Raw genomic sequence first — 17,017 nt, 5'->3', positions numbered from 1 at the left:
AGATGCAGTGTCTCGTTCCCCTTCTCAGGGAACCATGGTTACATGCGTAACCTGAGATGTTCCCTTTCGAATGGGAACTCACACCGCATCCCCTAGAGGACACTTTAGGGAACAAAATGCCGACTCTGCCATGCTGAAGAGATGAGTGCCTCATTGGCTGACATTAAAGTCAAAGACTCAAAGGAGTCCCATCCCTGAGGTACAAACCAGTAACTGTCATGACTAATTCTCTACAGCCAAAGCCCAAGCTGCATACCCTATCAGAGAAAGTGTGCTCTTCCACCCTTCCCTGCAGAGCTGAGTTAAAAAAGATACTCAGCCCATGGGCACAGCTCAAGGGTTTGGTATTCCTGAGAATACTTTTAGGAGAATATCGTCACTGAATGGAGCTCTGAGAACGGAGGCCTACCATGATGCCTCTCTTTAGCGAGAGTAGGCCTAGCAACGTTCCAATTTAAGTGCAATAGACAAGGAGGCTCACAGAGACCCTAGCAACTTAGCCCCTGGCTGAGCTCATTGGACGGCAATGGCCTCAGCATTGTGTCCTGTCAAGGAGGCTATACAAAATAGGACCAGCAGCTTGACACAATATTGGGCGGAGCTCAGGGGAGTGGAGGTCTCTAACAAAACGACTCTCTATAGCGAGAGGAGGCCTAACAACGTTCCCAACCCAGGAGTACCAAGAAGGCTCAATGAGAGCCTGTAGCTCAGTACCACAACCTAGCCGAAATCTAAGGTAGTTTCTCTTATGATCTCTCTGCCTCAGTGTGGGGATCAAAGGAGAAACAAAAGGCTCAATAAAAATTGTTATAGTAATAACTACTACATTCTTTCTGCCTCTTCTTTAGAACTAGATACAACATGAGGAACCCAAAAAAGAAAAGGTTCCCTCAGGTGAGAACAGAAAGGAAAAAGCCCCTTACCTGTCTCTTGTAGTCAGTATCACGAATGCACATCCAGCCTCTTTGAAGAGTCGAAGGCATATCCCCCAAATGCACATCCCTCGAGAATAAGGATTGTGCTAACGGAGCTTTACATTGAGAAATCCTCACAATGCACACATTCAGCTCCCTCAAGAACTAAACATGCAAGCTCCTTACCCATGCCAAAGAACTCACAGTCGTGTGTGCCCTCAGATTTCAGGACTTTTTAACAAGGAGGCACACGCATCCTGAAACGCTTGACTGAGTGTTTCTTCATTATCCTGAAGACAAAGAAGGGGATGACGTGTTCTAGGGGTGCCCCTTTTATACTCATGGTCGCACCAGTAGTACGTCACAGGCTGTCGCGGGCCAATGTCAAGTTCATTGCCGTGTTTTCACATGTGCTTCAGACACCATCATGCCGGAGGCATTACCCAAAGTGTCCTCTAGGGGACGTGTGTCCTCCATTCAAAAGGGCGGACACACTAGTGTCCTCCATTCAAAAGGGAACCCACATTAATTTCTGTAGTCAGTAAAGCTATCTTGTGAAAATACTATTTAAACAAAATTGTTTCTTTTTTTTTCTTATGGAAAGTGTTATTTGCTTTTAGACAAACTGAACAAAACCATGATTAGACCCATATAAAAAATACACTTTAAATGACACAACTGTTTCACGTTTTTTAGTGTACTGTATAGCAGTCAATATAATGAAAATCCTACACCCTTTCATGGCTTGAAAATCTTTCTTAAAAAGCAATGTTTCAGTCAAAAAGTCAAAGGCAGGCTTTTTAAGGACAGAATATGTCTAGGTGGTATATTCAATTATAAACTTGCCAATCAGGCAATAGGTAGATTTAGGCTAGGTTAGTTTGTCACTTTAAGAACTTTACGAAAGGTCTTTACTCACTTTATAAAAGGCATTTGACCAAACATTAAAACTATTACAACATGTGGGACATTTTCTATTATATCCACTATAGAGCTACTGTAGAACCAACACTTACAGTAAATGTTCCAAAAACTATTGACAGCCTTAAGCAGGTATGACTTACTTTTTCAACATTGTTCTCCAAGGATGCTGCAATGTATGGTTAACTGCAAACCAACTGTATGCACTGAATTCTTAATGAACTTAGAGACGTGATTATGACTGCATTAACTTTGACCCCTGCCCTCTGACCTTCTCAGGGTTTCAATCGAGTGATTATGTCATACCCAACGGCCTCCTATGACCAGCTGGTGCGGCAGGTGGAGGATCTTCGTAAGGAGAACTCTCACCTGCGGCGTGAGCTTCAGGACAACTCACACCACCTGTCCAAGCTGGAGAATGAAACCTCTGACATGAAGGTGAGTGAAGCTCAGAATATCACTAAATTATTAAACTGATAGCCTTGGCTCCACAAGGGGGCTTGGTCTGACCAATTATGAATATGGCCTGTAAACTTGGGTCAGGCCCGATACTAGAGTTTTGATTCCAGACGTGTTGGATCTGCTTCTGAATTTACAGATTACACAGATCATAAAACTGAAACTGTTACACAGCATCAGGGTAATGTTTGAGAATGATGCACATAATGGTGCAGTGTGTGTGGACCATTAGTGGCACCAAACAAAATAATAACTAAGCAATTTTCAAAGGTTTCCAAGCAGGTTTGTTATAAACTCTGCACTGCTCTTATCTTTTATTACTTGGCCAAACTAGTACATTTTCTTGTAAAAGGCTTATTATAGGGTTATTATACAGTATTCCTCTGGCATAAGTTGATATTTTGAATTGTTTAAACAAAAAGCTATATTTTGATAGCACCATACAGCAACATACACTGAACAAAATTATAAACGCAACACTTTTGTTTTGCCCCCATTTTTCATGAGTTGAACTCAAAGATCTAAGACTTTTTCTATGTACACAAAAGGCCTATTTCTCTCAAATATTGTTCACAAATCTGTCTAAATCTGTGTTAGCACTTCTCCTTTGACAAGATAACCCATCCACCTCACAGGTGTGGCATGTCAAGATGCTGATTAGACAGCATGATTATTGCACAGGTGTGCCTTAGGCTGGCCACAATAAAAGGCCACTCTAAAATGTGCAGTTTTATCACACAGCACAATGCTACAGATGTTGCAAGTTTTGAGGGAGCGTGCAATTGGCATGCTGACTGTAGGAATCTCCACCAGAGCAGTTGCCCATGAATTGAATGTTAATTTCTCTACCATAAGCCATCTCCAAAGGTAGGTTTTCACTGTAGGGCAGATGGCAGACAGCGTGTATGGCGTTGTGTGGGTGAGTGGTTTACTTATGTCAACGTTGTGGATCTAGTGGCCCATGGTGGCGGTGAGGTTATGGTATGGACAGGCGTATGTTATGGACAACGAACACAGGTGCATTTTATTGATGGCATTTTGAATGCACAGAAATACTGTGATGAGATCCCGAGGCCCATTGTTGTGCCATTCATCCACGACCATCACCTCATGTTGCAGCATGATAATGCACTGCCCCATGTTGCATGGATCTGTACAGAATTCCTGGAAGCTGAAAACATCCCAGTTCTTGCATGGCCAGCATACTCAACGGACATGTCACCCTTTGAGCATGTTTGGGATGCTCTGGATCGGCGTATACGACAGCGTGTTCTGCCAATATCCAGCAACTTCGCACAGCCATTGAAGAGGAGTGGACTAACATTTCACAGGCCACAATCAACAACCTGATCACCTCTATGCGAAGGAGATGTGTTGCACTGCGTGAGGCAAATGGTGGTCACACCAGATACTGACTGGTTTTCAGGTGTTCATAGGAGAAGTGCTTACTAACACAGATTTAGACAGATTTGTAAACAATATTTGAGAGAATTAGGCCTTTTGTGTACATAGAAAAAGTCTTAGATCTTTGAGTTCAGCTCATGAAAAATGGGGGCAAAAACAAAAGTGTTGCATTTATAATTTTGTTCAGTGTAGTTACTATTTTCAAAGCCAACCTAAGAATGGCTAAATTTGTTGTTTTTGCTAATTAAAATGGGGTAGAAAAATCTAATTTTACTTGTTTAGTCCTATATATATATATATATATATATATATATATATATATATATATATATATATATATATATATATATATATATACACACCCCCTGTTTAGTTCAGTCTCTTGTTGGTTTTTGTTGACAATACATGTGGTTTTTGGACTTCGGATATTTGAATTTTTTTAACCCATTGTAAAAAAGTCTAAACCTCAAAAAATAATTGTAACTCAAGTTTATTCATTTGGAATATTGTCTGTTCAGTATTTGTGATCGTTGTTATTTTCTATAAGTATAGGATGTTTTATAATACTGTTGGTCATGTAGAGCAGTGTGTTGTAGATCTGTTTGGCAAGAGCGAGTCTCTATTGCATGCATTTGTATCACTCATGACCTACTTTCCACAAAATATCTGGAGATTCTAATGATGAATGTCCAGCATCTCTGAGCTAAATGATGTCTGAGAACATTTTAAATCACTGTTGCCCATTACAGCTCTCAGTTGAGCAGAAAAAGCAACCATTAGACCATGGAGCTTATTTTATTATTGACCCTGAGTCTTAAATTGCAGAATGTTTGATGTGTTACATGAGAGTGATGTCGGTTCAGCTTTCGAGTTCCAGTAAAACAGCAGTGTCTTTTTCCTCCTATCATATTCATATTAAGTGATTCTGCGAATGAAATCACACCAACAAACCACATAAATCCACTGAAGATAGCATTGGAATTCATCAGATGAAGAAATACTCTTTAAGAGGTTGTGTGTAGGTTAAATATGGCAGATTCATGCCTGTTTTGTCAGTTTAACTGCTTTGGAGACAAATACAATGTGCATCATATTTACAATACCATTCAAAAATTTGGGGTCAGGAAGATTTTTCTTTTTTTTAAGAAATTAACACAATTATTCAGAAAGTATAATTTCATTAAAAAATTATTTCAAATAAATGCTGTTTTTTCCCCCCAACTTTCTATTCCTCAAAGAATCCTGAAAAAAAAAATGAAATAATGTATCACAGTTTCCAGAAAAAAAAGTTAAGCAGCAAAAATGTTTTTTAACATTAATAACAATAAGAAATTTACCAAGTACCAAATGAACATATTAGAATGATTTCTAATATGAAAATTCAGACATACCAGGAATAAATTACATTTGAAAATGTATCAAAATAGAAAGCAGTTATTTAAAATTGTAATAATATTTCACAAGAATTTCGCAGCTTTGGAGAGAATAAGAGACTTCTTTAAAAAAAATATAAACTCTAGTTTATATATATAAAACATGTTGCATAAATCCATTTTTGACTTTTATAAAATGTTAAACAAATAGGAACATTTATTATTAACAATAATCAGAATATACAATTATGTTGCCATGTCTATTTGTCTTTAGACTATTTACATTTGCCAAGCATATTAATAGAATGTATAGCTTGAGGAATTTAAGAATCAAAACTTTGAGACTTAAGGGGTTAAACCAAAAATGATAATTCTGTCATCATTTATTCTCTCACATACCATTCCAAACTTGAACTGTATTTATTTATTCTGCTGAACAGAATGGACCATTATGGACAATAAACCCTGAGACTGTCAGGTTTAGGTGAAGGGAGGAGGTGAGGACTCAGAAGCCCCTTTCACACAGAGATTCCAGAAAATACACAGATAATGTGTCCCGGGATTTGTCGTTTGATTTTGGTTCATTCACACTGCCAGTGATTTTCCGGAATCTGTGAGTACGTTCAAAGAGATCCTGTAAAGATCCCTTAAAGACACGTGACGTCAGGATAACTCTTGTCAGATGTCAGTTCTGCTGATAACTCCATACTCTCCAGTAGCGACATTACTTAGCGTTTTCCAGGATTCTCTTGCGTGTTCATTATTATATTGTGAAATAAAGACAATCGCTTCGGTTCCGACTAAAACCTAGGTTCCCTGAAGAGGGAACGAGACGCTGCGTCGATTGGCGCTAAGGGAACGCTTTGCGTGATGATGTCATGAAGTCAAGTCAAGTCAAGTCATCTTCATTTATATAGCGCTTTTAACAATGTAGATTGTTTCAAAGTGGCTTTACAGTAACAAACGGATAATTTAAGGTAACAGAGATTGTTTTGGCTTTATAGCGGTTATTGAATAAAGATATTTTCCAGCTAAAGTTAGTTTTGATTCATTCACTTCCGTCGCAAGGATCATTAGTTATTAAATTAGAGGCCGCTAAGACGACATCGTTCTCTCTACACAGACTTTAAATGCAAACCTGTTGTCCTGGCTTTTGTTTACAAAGGGCGCATTTCGGGACTGATCCCAGAAATGTTACTAGGTCCCCATCCCGGCATCGATCCCGGCATCAATCCCGGGACGTGTTTGTGTTCACACAGAAAGCACTCTAGCAATTTTACAGCAATTTCCTGGGATCAACACGCTGTGTGAAAGGGCCTAGAGATGCAGAGAAATTGGCTTATATTTGACAATAAAACAAAACAAACAAAAACTACCTTGTGGGGGAAAACAGGACTGGCAGCTGGACAAGGCAAGACTGAACAAAGTAAACAGCATCAGGCAGGGCAGGACACGAAAGTTTAATAACAACCAGGAACTGGCACAGGACTGCAAACACAAGGACAATAAATTATGTTTTATTAACAAAGTTCGGGAGGAACATGTTCAAATTATCTATCCAATCATCACGCCATTCCAATCATCACGCCATTCCAATCATCACGTCATTCCAACCAGCTGTCAACAATCAGTAATCAACATGTCTACCCAATCAGAGTGGAGGCCTATATTTACAAGTATATACACAGTCGACTCACCTATGTTACTCGACAGTTTTCAGCATTTGGCCCCACCCTACCTTCCTAACTTGTCCGAATCGAGCTCTTCCTGTCCGATGAAGAATCTTTCATCCTTGAGGAATCTTTGCCGCAATCCTCTGGTGTTATCTCGCGGGCGTCAGGCCAAGCAAACAGGTCCCAGCAAGCCGAGATGCCGAGGCCTACCCTCGCCACCGCAGGCGGAATCATCCGTGATCTCCTTCTGTGTATTTCTCTAATTCGGCCCATTCAATAATTCCTGCCATAGAGAATTGGACAATAAGGCCTGTCGAGCACCAAGCTCGCGTCTCGGGCAATGCCCGCCCTCTTCCCACTCACACACTCATCCCCGGCTGCTCAACTCCATGAGAGCACAGCTCAAACCCGTCTCGTTTTCTGTCCCTGGTTGAATTTCACATCGCTTCAGTCACTAAATCACAAGCACAGTTTATGCCATCTTGATACGCATCATGATCGGGGGAATATGCGTTTTTCTGTACAAGTGATTTGCTGTTCTAACTAACGCGCTGCTTCCTTGTGGCTTTTAACACACGTACAAAAAGTAGCTTGCACATTACGTTTAGATCGCACAAACAGTCGCATACAAAATCATTAACTTATTGTTAACGCTGTCCTCCGATTTATCAACAAAATCTCTTAGAAACTGAAAGTTACAGCATAGATGTATCTCTATTTTGAAGTAATTTAAAGAAAGCCACAGCTTCACTATTGGTAAAGAGATGCTGCACAGACTGGTAGGACAAATTCATATACGCAGTCGTTCTCACTAATGCACTCAAAAAAATGTAATCAGATACAAATTCACTTCATCCTTATCTGGTTTAGAACGAACAGAATCGTCAAGTAATGTAATGACCCGTAGACAGAGAAATTATGAAAATAAACTGTTACGTTGAGGTTTCCCAAGCAGTTAGAAGGTATGGAATTTTTGTTTTAATAATTTCCAGGTTGGGATAAGTATGATTTAAGATTTAAAAAAAATCATACAAGCAGTGTGTTTTCATGGTAAAAGTTTAATGATCCTTTTGTGACTGTCGAAGACGATTGAATAAATTCAAGGCGAACAATTGAATGCAAGTTTAGTCTCTTTTAAACTTCACAAAATGAATGCACATGTGCCAACCAAATCAAGAACAGATAAAGGAACAAACGATCATCTAAATCAGACTGTACTTTGCTGTATATCAAACAACGATTACAGTATCAAATTGATGTGTCAGAGGTGAATATTCACAGGTTATAAAGCGTTTTAGGCTTCTCATCATGTAAGCCTGTGTTATCACTTCGAGAAAACCAATGAAAGAAAAAAAAAGAAAAAAACATTTCCAATATTTCATCCTGCCGTTTATAACCCTCCCCATTGTCCGTGGCCTGCAGCTCCAGTGCAAGGCTGCCTCCACTAGCGACGTAGCCCAAGATAACACTTCCTTCTCCCGCCAGCTAAATTCTTCAGATCCAGCTTGTTCTCTCACTCAAACCTACAAGCTCACCATATCCACCTCAATTAACATCAATTCACTAAAATAGTGAAAACATTCTACATCACTGCCGCAGCAGTGTCTTCCCAACCGCTCCAGCAGGAGCCCACTCCGTTCTTGCACTCCCCCAGCAGTGTTGTCTCCTCCACTCCCGCAGGAGCTCCGTCTCTGGTTAACCTTGCCTTCACGGCCTTTTCTCCACTGCCGCAGCAGTGATGTCTCCTCTGTTCCCGCAAGAGCTCTGTTTCTCCGGCTAATTTTCTTCACTGCCGCAGCAGTGATGTCTCCTCTGTTCCCGCAAGAGCTCTGTTTCTCTGGCTAAATTTCTCCACTGCCGCAGCAGTGATGTCTCCTCTGTTCCCGCAGGAGCTCTGTTTTTCTGGCTTATTTCTCCACTGCCGCAGCAGTGATGTCTCCTCTGTTCCCGCAGGAGCTCTGTTTTTCTGGCTAATTTTCTTCACTGCCGCAGCAGTGATGTCTCCTCTGTTCCCGCAAGAGCTCTGTTTCTCTGGCTAAATTTCTCCACTGCCGCAGCAGTGATGTCTCCTCTGTTCCCGCAGGAGCTCTGTTTTTCTGGCTTATTTCTCCACTGCCGCAGCAGTGATGTCTCCTCTGTTCCCGCAGGAGCTCTGTTTTTCTGGCTTATTTCTCCACTGCCGCAGCAGTGATGTCTCCTCTGTTCCCGCAAGAGCTCTGTTTCTCTGGCTAAATTTCTCCACTGCCGCAGCAGTGATGTCTCCTCTGTTCCCGCAGGAGCTCTGTTTTTCTGGCTTATTTCTCCACTGCCGCAGCAGTGATGTCTACTCTGCTCATGCAGGAGCTTTGTTACTTTGGCTTATTTCTCCATTGCCGCAGCAGTGATGACTCCTCTGCTCCCGCAAGAGCTCTGTTTCTGTGGCTAATTTTCTCCATTGCCACAGCAGTGTTATCTCCCCGTACTATCAGTCTCGAACTTCGCAATATTTTGGGGGGTTGTCCGTATCGTTGACTGACTGCTGTCCGTTGTTCGTTTTGCATGTTTGGGGGAGTACTATGGGTTCGGGCCAAATTCCGATTCCGATTGCATGTCCACACAAAACATGACAACATGAAAGCATGCCGCTGATGAAAAACACGAGCCACGTGCTACACAGCACAAGACAACAAGAAATCATGCGGCCAAATAAACATGAACTGCATGCTACACAGAACACAACAACACATGCAGACAGAAGAATGTATGACATGAGCGTCAAAACCGCACGCTCACACAACGAGACCAGAGAACAACAGAAGACAAACTAGAGTTGTCTTTGGTACCAAGTCGTTACTGAAATTTAAAAAATGTGACGTTTTGAGCGCTGTTGAGCATAATCGTAAACACCTCTGATTGCCCATTGTACTAGGGGTGTAACGATACATCGATATGGATCGATGCATCGATATAACGTCTAACGATACGATGCATCAATTCCACACTTACAATATCGATATACACCTTTATTTTGACACTCTCCACATTCTCACGTAACATCCTTCCGCCAAAGCGCACATTTTCGTTTACTCACCAACCAAATGTTAATCTCCTCATCTGAAATAGACACCTGACAAGACTGACTAAACCCTAAACAATTTTTTTTCACAAAAGCTGGTATTGTCCGCTGTCAAGGCATCGCGAGTTCATGTTTTACAGCAGAAACAGACAAGCACTCGCACCCTTGTTGGTGAACACAACAATGTAAGTCCGTTTTAGCGACTCAGCGTGCAGTATTCAGGTCAGAGATGTCACTTTGAAAAGACGCGCTGGCTAAGAGGAGTTTCGTCAAAGCTGACTAAAAGTGATCGAGGATGGATAATTTCAATGAACTCGTGATATCTTCTTCAGGGCGTAAAAGGAAGATAAAACCTGAAACATTTTCACGGAACCTACTAAAGCAGCTCGTTTAGTGGTGAGGGAAAAGCTTTCTGTACTGCGTTATCACAACAACAAAGTTTGTCAGGCGTCTATGTCAGCTGAGGAGATTAACGTTACAAAGATTAACCGAGTGTTGTATTATTTATCATAGCAATTACTTGGTTTTGTTTGACTCAGAAAGATGAAATGTGAATGTATCTGCTCTGCTAAAAAAAAAAAAAAAAAAAAACTTTTAACATATTAAAGCATACTTTCAATTAACTTTAATTTTGTAATTTACCTGTATTTTTAAAGTTATTATTATTATTAATCAAAACAACCTAGCTGCAGCAGTTTGATTGATATTACTTGGAATGCACAATAATAATAAAAAACATGATTTATGAAATATGAGTACTTGCAAATGACCACTTCTGTTGTAAATGTCCCAATTGGGAGAGGGTGTGCAATTTTCAAAGAGTTTAATTAAACGTAACATATATCTAAGTATCGATTAATCGATCGATATAGCCCTGAATCGAATCGTAGAATTTTTTGAAGTATCGGCAAATATCGTATCGCTGGCTGAGAGAACCTGAGAGAACCTTTAAGAAGGCCATGAGATTAAGTAAATTATGACAGAATTTTCATCTTTGGGTGAACCTTTATCAATCTTAAAAATACAGCTGATTCATTGATTGAAACGGATTCAACAACTGCTTTCATGAGATTATAGGTGTTACATATTCAATAGCCCATGATTCTACTGTGGCCCACATGCGTAATCCTTGCCAAAGATTTTCAATCTCTCAGTCTGTTCTCTACTCAAACAGAGCTGATGCATGCATTATAAAGATGAGGTCATCCGATTACTCAAAATGAGAGAAGCGTCTCTTTTTACTTTAAAATATACGTTTGTTTTCGCTAAACTGGGCTCCACAGGCAAACAATGACTGCTCATTTATGTATTTATTTGGTAATTTTTTATTTTGCTATAATAGGAGGTTCTGAGGCAGCTGCAAAGTAAACTGGAGCAGGAAGCCGGAACTCTTGCCTCTTCAGGCAGAACTGATGTACTGGACCAGCTCAAAGGTACTGGAGGAAATTTCTACACTTCTGTACATTGCTGTCACTGTTCATTTATCTGTAGCTTTTGTATTTTAACTGTTATATATATAGTGGTTAAATTGGGCCAGGGCTCTCCGGGGCTCAGCCCCGGCACATAAGCCTGCTCGTTTGCAGTCAGTTGCCTACTGGAAATTATGTCACATAAAATTTGATGAAAGTGATGCTTTTGAAAACATATTTCTGATTATAAATGAAAGATTTTGAAATGGCATGTCTATTTTGTCTCGGCGGAGCTGAGATGAGAACAATCGGGACACGGCCGTATTCTTGTTCAGCTGCTTAATCTCGTTGTCAGTCGACCATGATCGCGCACCGCTCGCACATGCCATGCGCATCTAGGTAGGCTACTACTCAGAACTCCGACATGGTTAAATGTACGCAACATGTGAATGAATGAATGTTCCTGGGAGATCCGTAGTTGCGCAGGATGTGGAAGCGTGCAAAAGTTCCAGAACCTTCTACTGCCTTAAAAAAAAAAAAAAAAAAGCTGCTGGCCGCCGCTGCAGCAACAGATCAATTTTGTCAAGTTCAGCACAACGTTGGTTGTACAAAAAGTGCCCTGGCCTTGAATGACAAGGTAAGGAAAAAATGTTTGGCACATTGTATGGGTCACTATCATAACAAGGTAATACAATGTGTAATCAAGCGTTTTATATTTAATATGAGGGAAATAGGCTACACATGCCGTGGACGTGACACAAAAAATCTTTAACTTTTAGGTGGCAAAATATGTTTTTGTAATTCTGTGAATTACACTGCAAACCAAAGTAATACTACCCACCAGATGAAGAAGGGTTGGCTCTCCACAGAACATAACATATTCATTTTATTTTATTTTTCATGTTCGCATTTATGAGGAAAAAACAATACGGACGGGACCGCTCTGAAATCGGCACTAAAAGACTGTTTAAAACTTTCACTGTGACCTCAAACAGAAAGCACAAAGCCTTTCTTTAAAATTAATTTCGTTTTGTATTAATTGTATCTTAATTTTAATCAATGTTTCATCAACCAATTGCCTGGATTAATAAAATAAATATAGTATATAGACAATAGATAATCACAACACCGACGCGCTGACGAGTGAACTGGACTCTCGTCTCATAAATTAACCGAAACTCAGCGTATAAGGAAGCCTACCTGACAGACCTGATACATATATCTATAGAAAGCTTGGAAGGTCTTCTTTTAAACAGAACAATTCAAAACGAAAGAAAACAGACCGCTGCTTGTGTAATCCATATGAAATGTGCATTTCTCCCTGGCGCGTTCACTACTGCGAAGATCGCGAGTCAGCATCGTCAACTTCATCTATGCAGGGCACTGACACAGAAAACACATGTTTATTAATAAACAATTAAAATGTCTCCTTGCTATATTTTACATATTCATAATCATTACTTTTGCCGGTTCTTTGTGACAGCTTTTAGGTGCTTTTATTGGCAGCGCCACCCTTACATGAACGCGTCACCAGCACCGAAAACAGGGCATTTTTTTTCAACCCCTGTTTTGGCAGGGGAAAAACTGATCAGAAAATGTAACGAAACGTTGTAGAAATGTAGTGGAGTACAAAGTATAATAATTGCTGCAAAATGTAATGAAGTGAAAGTCAAAAGTATGCACTATTGATTCTACTTAAGTAAAGTAGGCCTACAGAAACAAAGTATTTGTACTTTGTTACATTCCACCACTGCTGATTAACAGTAATGTAAATGCTAAATGTCCTAATACCTGTTGATACTACAACAATGCAAATATGCTCTTTACCTTGCAGTTTTTCACATATCATGTAAGACTCAATTTCTCCATTTCTTTGCATAAAACTCTCCAGAAAATGCCATTTAATAGTTTATTTTTCAAAATAAATTCATATATATTAAAAAAATAATATATAATATATATATATATATATATATATATATATATATATATATATATATATATATATATATATATACATATATATATATATATATATATATATATATATATATATATATATATATATATATATATATATATATATATATATATATATATATATACATATACATATATATATATATATATATTATATATTATTCCTCAGTTATTTAATTTTGTTTTGATAAATGTACAAGATATTTAGCATATTATTTAATCGAATAACTTCTATATAATATCACAGAATTATACAGGAATTGATTTTACATTTGATTTGGTCTAATTTTTACTTTGACGTTGGTCAAATTTAATTTGAAGTTATACAGTCTGTTATACAAATCATTCTAAAAAATAAAATAATTTTAATGTCTTTGTTGAACACAATGGGTTAAATAATTACTTAATGCTTCTTTGGGGGCAGTAAACCTCCACCAAACATGTCCTGTAAATGTGGATCAGAACTGCACAACAGTAAATAGGAATTCTGCAACATTCCATTAAACGATTTCAGTTAAACACAGTTCTTGGGATTTCTGATGTGAATCTCTCTCGAGGTCATGCCACAGAATCTCAGTCAAGGTTTATTTTCTTCTATTGAAGCTTTATGTTAGTGATATACTTGTTTTGGGTCACTGAGCATGTATTCAATAAAGACATGAAAATGTACAACTGTTCATGTTATTTTTACTTTTTATTTTTTTAAACAGACTGTATTTGTCTGTTATTGGAGCTTAGTTAAAGACCTGATCAAATGACCAATTTCTGTTGAAATCGATTGACATTCTAAGAGTTCACATACTTTTCCCTACAACTGCATACATAAACCTCATACTGACATATCAGAATGGGAACAGAGAACTGGTTCTGACTGAGATCTGATTGATATATCTTGCTGTTAATGTGTATATGTTTAACTAAATGTTTGCTGAAATGTGAGGGGTGTACTCACTTTTGTGAGTGTATATATATACTCACAAAAGTGAGTACACACTTCACATTTCAGTATATCTTCTCAAGGGAAGATACTATAGAAATTAAACTTGGATATATTTTAGATTAGTCAGTTTGCTGCTTGTATAGCAGTATATATTTACTGTCCTCTGAAAATAACTCAACATACAGCCATTATTGTCAAAATAGCTGGCAACAAAAGTGAGTACACCCTAAGTGAACATGTCAAAACTATGTCCAAAGTGTCAATATTTTGAGTGAGCACCATTGTTATCTAACCTTAATCCTCCTGGCCATGGATTTCACCAGAGCTGCACAGGTTGTTGCTGGGACCCTCTTCACTCCTCAATAATGACATCACGGAGTCTTAGACACATGGCGCTTCTCCACCTACTGCTTGAGGATGCCCCACAGGTGCTCAATAGGTCTCAGGTCTGGAGAAAAACTTGGTCACTCCATCACCTTCACCTTCAGCTTCCTCAGCAAGGCAGTTGTCATCTTGGCGGTGTGTTTGGGGTTGTTATCATGTCGTTCGGCACAGTTTCTGAAGGGTGAGCTTCATGTTCTGCTTCAGAATTTCACAGTACATATTGGAATCCATGTTTTCCTCAATGAAGCTCAGCTCCCCAGTACCAGCACTCATGCAGCCCCAGACCATGATGCTACCACCACCATGCTTGACTGTAGGCAAGACACAATTTTCTTGGTACTCCTCACCAGGGCATCGCCACACATGCTGGACACCATCTGAACCAAACAAGTTTATCTTAGTCTCATCAGACCACAGGACATGGTTGCAGTAATTCATGTTCTTGGACAGGTTGCTTTCAGCAAACTGTTTGCGGGCTTTCTTGTGAGCCAGCTTCAGAAGAGGCTTCCTTCTGGGACGACGGCCATGAAAACCGACTTGTTGCAGTTGTGCGGCGTATGGTCTGAGCACTGACAAGCTGACCTTCCGCTTCTGCAACATCTAAAGCAATGCTGGCAGCACTCATGCGTCTGTTTTTTGAAGCCAGCTTCTGCACCTGACACACAGCACGAGGACTCTTGATTGACCCTTGCGAGGCTTGTTCCGAGTGGAACCCATCTTGGAAAACCTCTGTGTGACCCTGGCCTGTACTGTAACTCAGTTTCAGGGTGTTACCAATCTTCTTATAGCCTAGGCCATCTTTGTGGAGAGCAACAATTCTAATTCTCAAATCCTTAGAGAGTTCTTTGCCATGAGGTGCCATGTTGAACATCCAGTGGTCAGTATGAGAGAATTGTACTCAAAGTACAAATTTTAACTGCTCTAATACAATATACAACAATTTGTATGGTCCTGTCAAGCAGACAAAAACATGAACATGATGAATAGAACATGTGGCTTTGCATGGTTAAACATCGTACAGCTATAATCACTTAGGGTGTACTCACTTTTGTTGCCAGCTATTTTGACAATAATGGCTGCATGTTCAGTTATTTTCAGAGGACAGTAAATATATACTGCTATACAAGCAGCACAATGACTACTCTAAAATATATTCAAGTTTCATTTCTATAATATCGTCCCTTGAGTAGATATACTAAAATGTGAGGGGTGTACTCACTTTTGTGAGATACTTATACATATATATACATATATATATATATATATATATATATATATATATATATATATATATATATATATATATATATATATATATATATATATTATTTTGGATCTTTATGCGGTGTACAGCACAAGACACTGCGTCCTGAGACACTTTGGGGGAACGCCTCAGTGTGACTGATGACTGAAGTACTGTATAATCACGGCAATCGTATTGGCCGGCGACAGCCATAAGGTCACTACTAGTGTGACCAGGAAGTATAAAAGGGCGCCTAGAGAACATGTCATCCACTTCTACGTCTGAAGGGACTGTGCAGGCAGCTTGGAGGCATGGCGACAAGATACAGTCGTAACCCAAGAAGTTTCCTTTCGAAAGGGAACTTGCACTGCGTCCTGAGACACTTTGGGTAACAAAATACCCACGCTGCCATGCTGAGGGGATGTTTGTCAATCATTTGTCAATTTGTTTGTCAATCATGGCTGTGACAAGCACAAAACACATTTAACTCAGAGTTAAATCCCCTTACGGCCACTGCCTGGGCCTCATGCTTAATGAGGAAGCACCTTTGTGATTTTACACGAAGGACTTGACCCAGAGCCAGCTCAAAGGCCTGGACACCACAACCCAACTTAGAGGGGGGCTCCTTTAAGGGAATATTGCCCAGACCCTACAGGCACTAGCCTGCTACTTTCAGGGGGACCAGCATCAACCCCCATACCAGGGAGGCTATCATGCTTTACCAGCTGAAGCCAACAACCTGTTTTCTTTGAAGAATGAACCTGACCACAGTCTCTAACCAGAGACAGATAGCTCCTTTCCAGAGCTATGGGGAGCGGAGGCCTCAGAAGCATGACTTTCAAAGAAGAGGAGGCCTGCCACACTCACACCTATGTGGTCTCTAGTGTTTTCTCTTATAATGTGGGAAACAGCTCAGCTCAGCTATGCACAACACAGAGCTCAGGGAGCGAGGGGTCTAGAGAACAACCAGAGAACATCTCTCTGTCATTGAGAGAGGCCTCTTCTCTAACTCTACCTGCAAAGCTGTTTGCATGGAGCTCTGAGGGATGGAGGCCTCAGCAGGATGAGTCTCAAGGAAGAGGAGGCATGCCATACTCAAACCAGAGAGGGTCTAGTGTTTCCTCTTACCATGTGGAAAACAGCTAAGTTTAGACATACCCAACACGGAGCTCAGGGTGCGAAGGGCCTAAAGAACAACCATCTATTATGAGAGAGAGGCCTCTTTTCTAGCTCTACCTGCAAAGATGAAGCTGTTTGCATGG

The 17,017-nt window shown here is 39.8% G+C and overlaps 1 protein-coding gene across 1 annotated transcript in view; it reads left to right on the top strand.

The window, feature by feature from the left end:
- Positions 1-2,132: 2,132 nt before the first annotated feature.
- Positions 2,133-17,017, top strand: part of apc2 (APC regulator of WNT signaling pathway 2) — a gene marked incomplete at both ends in the record, with an annotated part of 33,335 nt that continues 18,450 nt past the window's right edge. Inside the window, 2 exons of the mRNA XM_081357434.1 lie at positions 2,133-2,273; positions 11,142-11,232. Coding sequence (XP_081213560.1) covers positions 2,133-2,273; positions 11,142-11,232 — 232 coding nt within the window. The remainder of the gene's footprint in view (positions 2,274-11,141; positions 11,233-17,017) is intronic.

The sequence above is a fragment of the Scardinius erythrophthalmus genome (genome assembly GCF_964197995.2).
Source record: "Scardinius erythrophthalmus genome assembly, chromosome: 25".
NCBI classification, from domain to species: Eukaryota; Metazoa; Chordata; class Actinopteri; order Cypriniformes; family Leuciscidae; genus Scardinius; species Scardinius erythrophthalmus.
The sequence above is the reverse complement of the archived record's forward strand: the minus strand, read 5'-3'. Positions and strand labels throughout refer to the sequence as shown.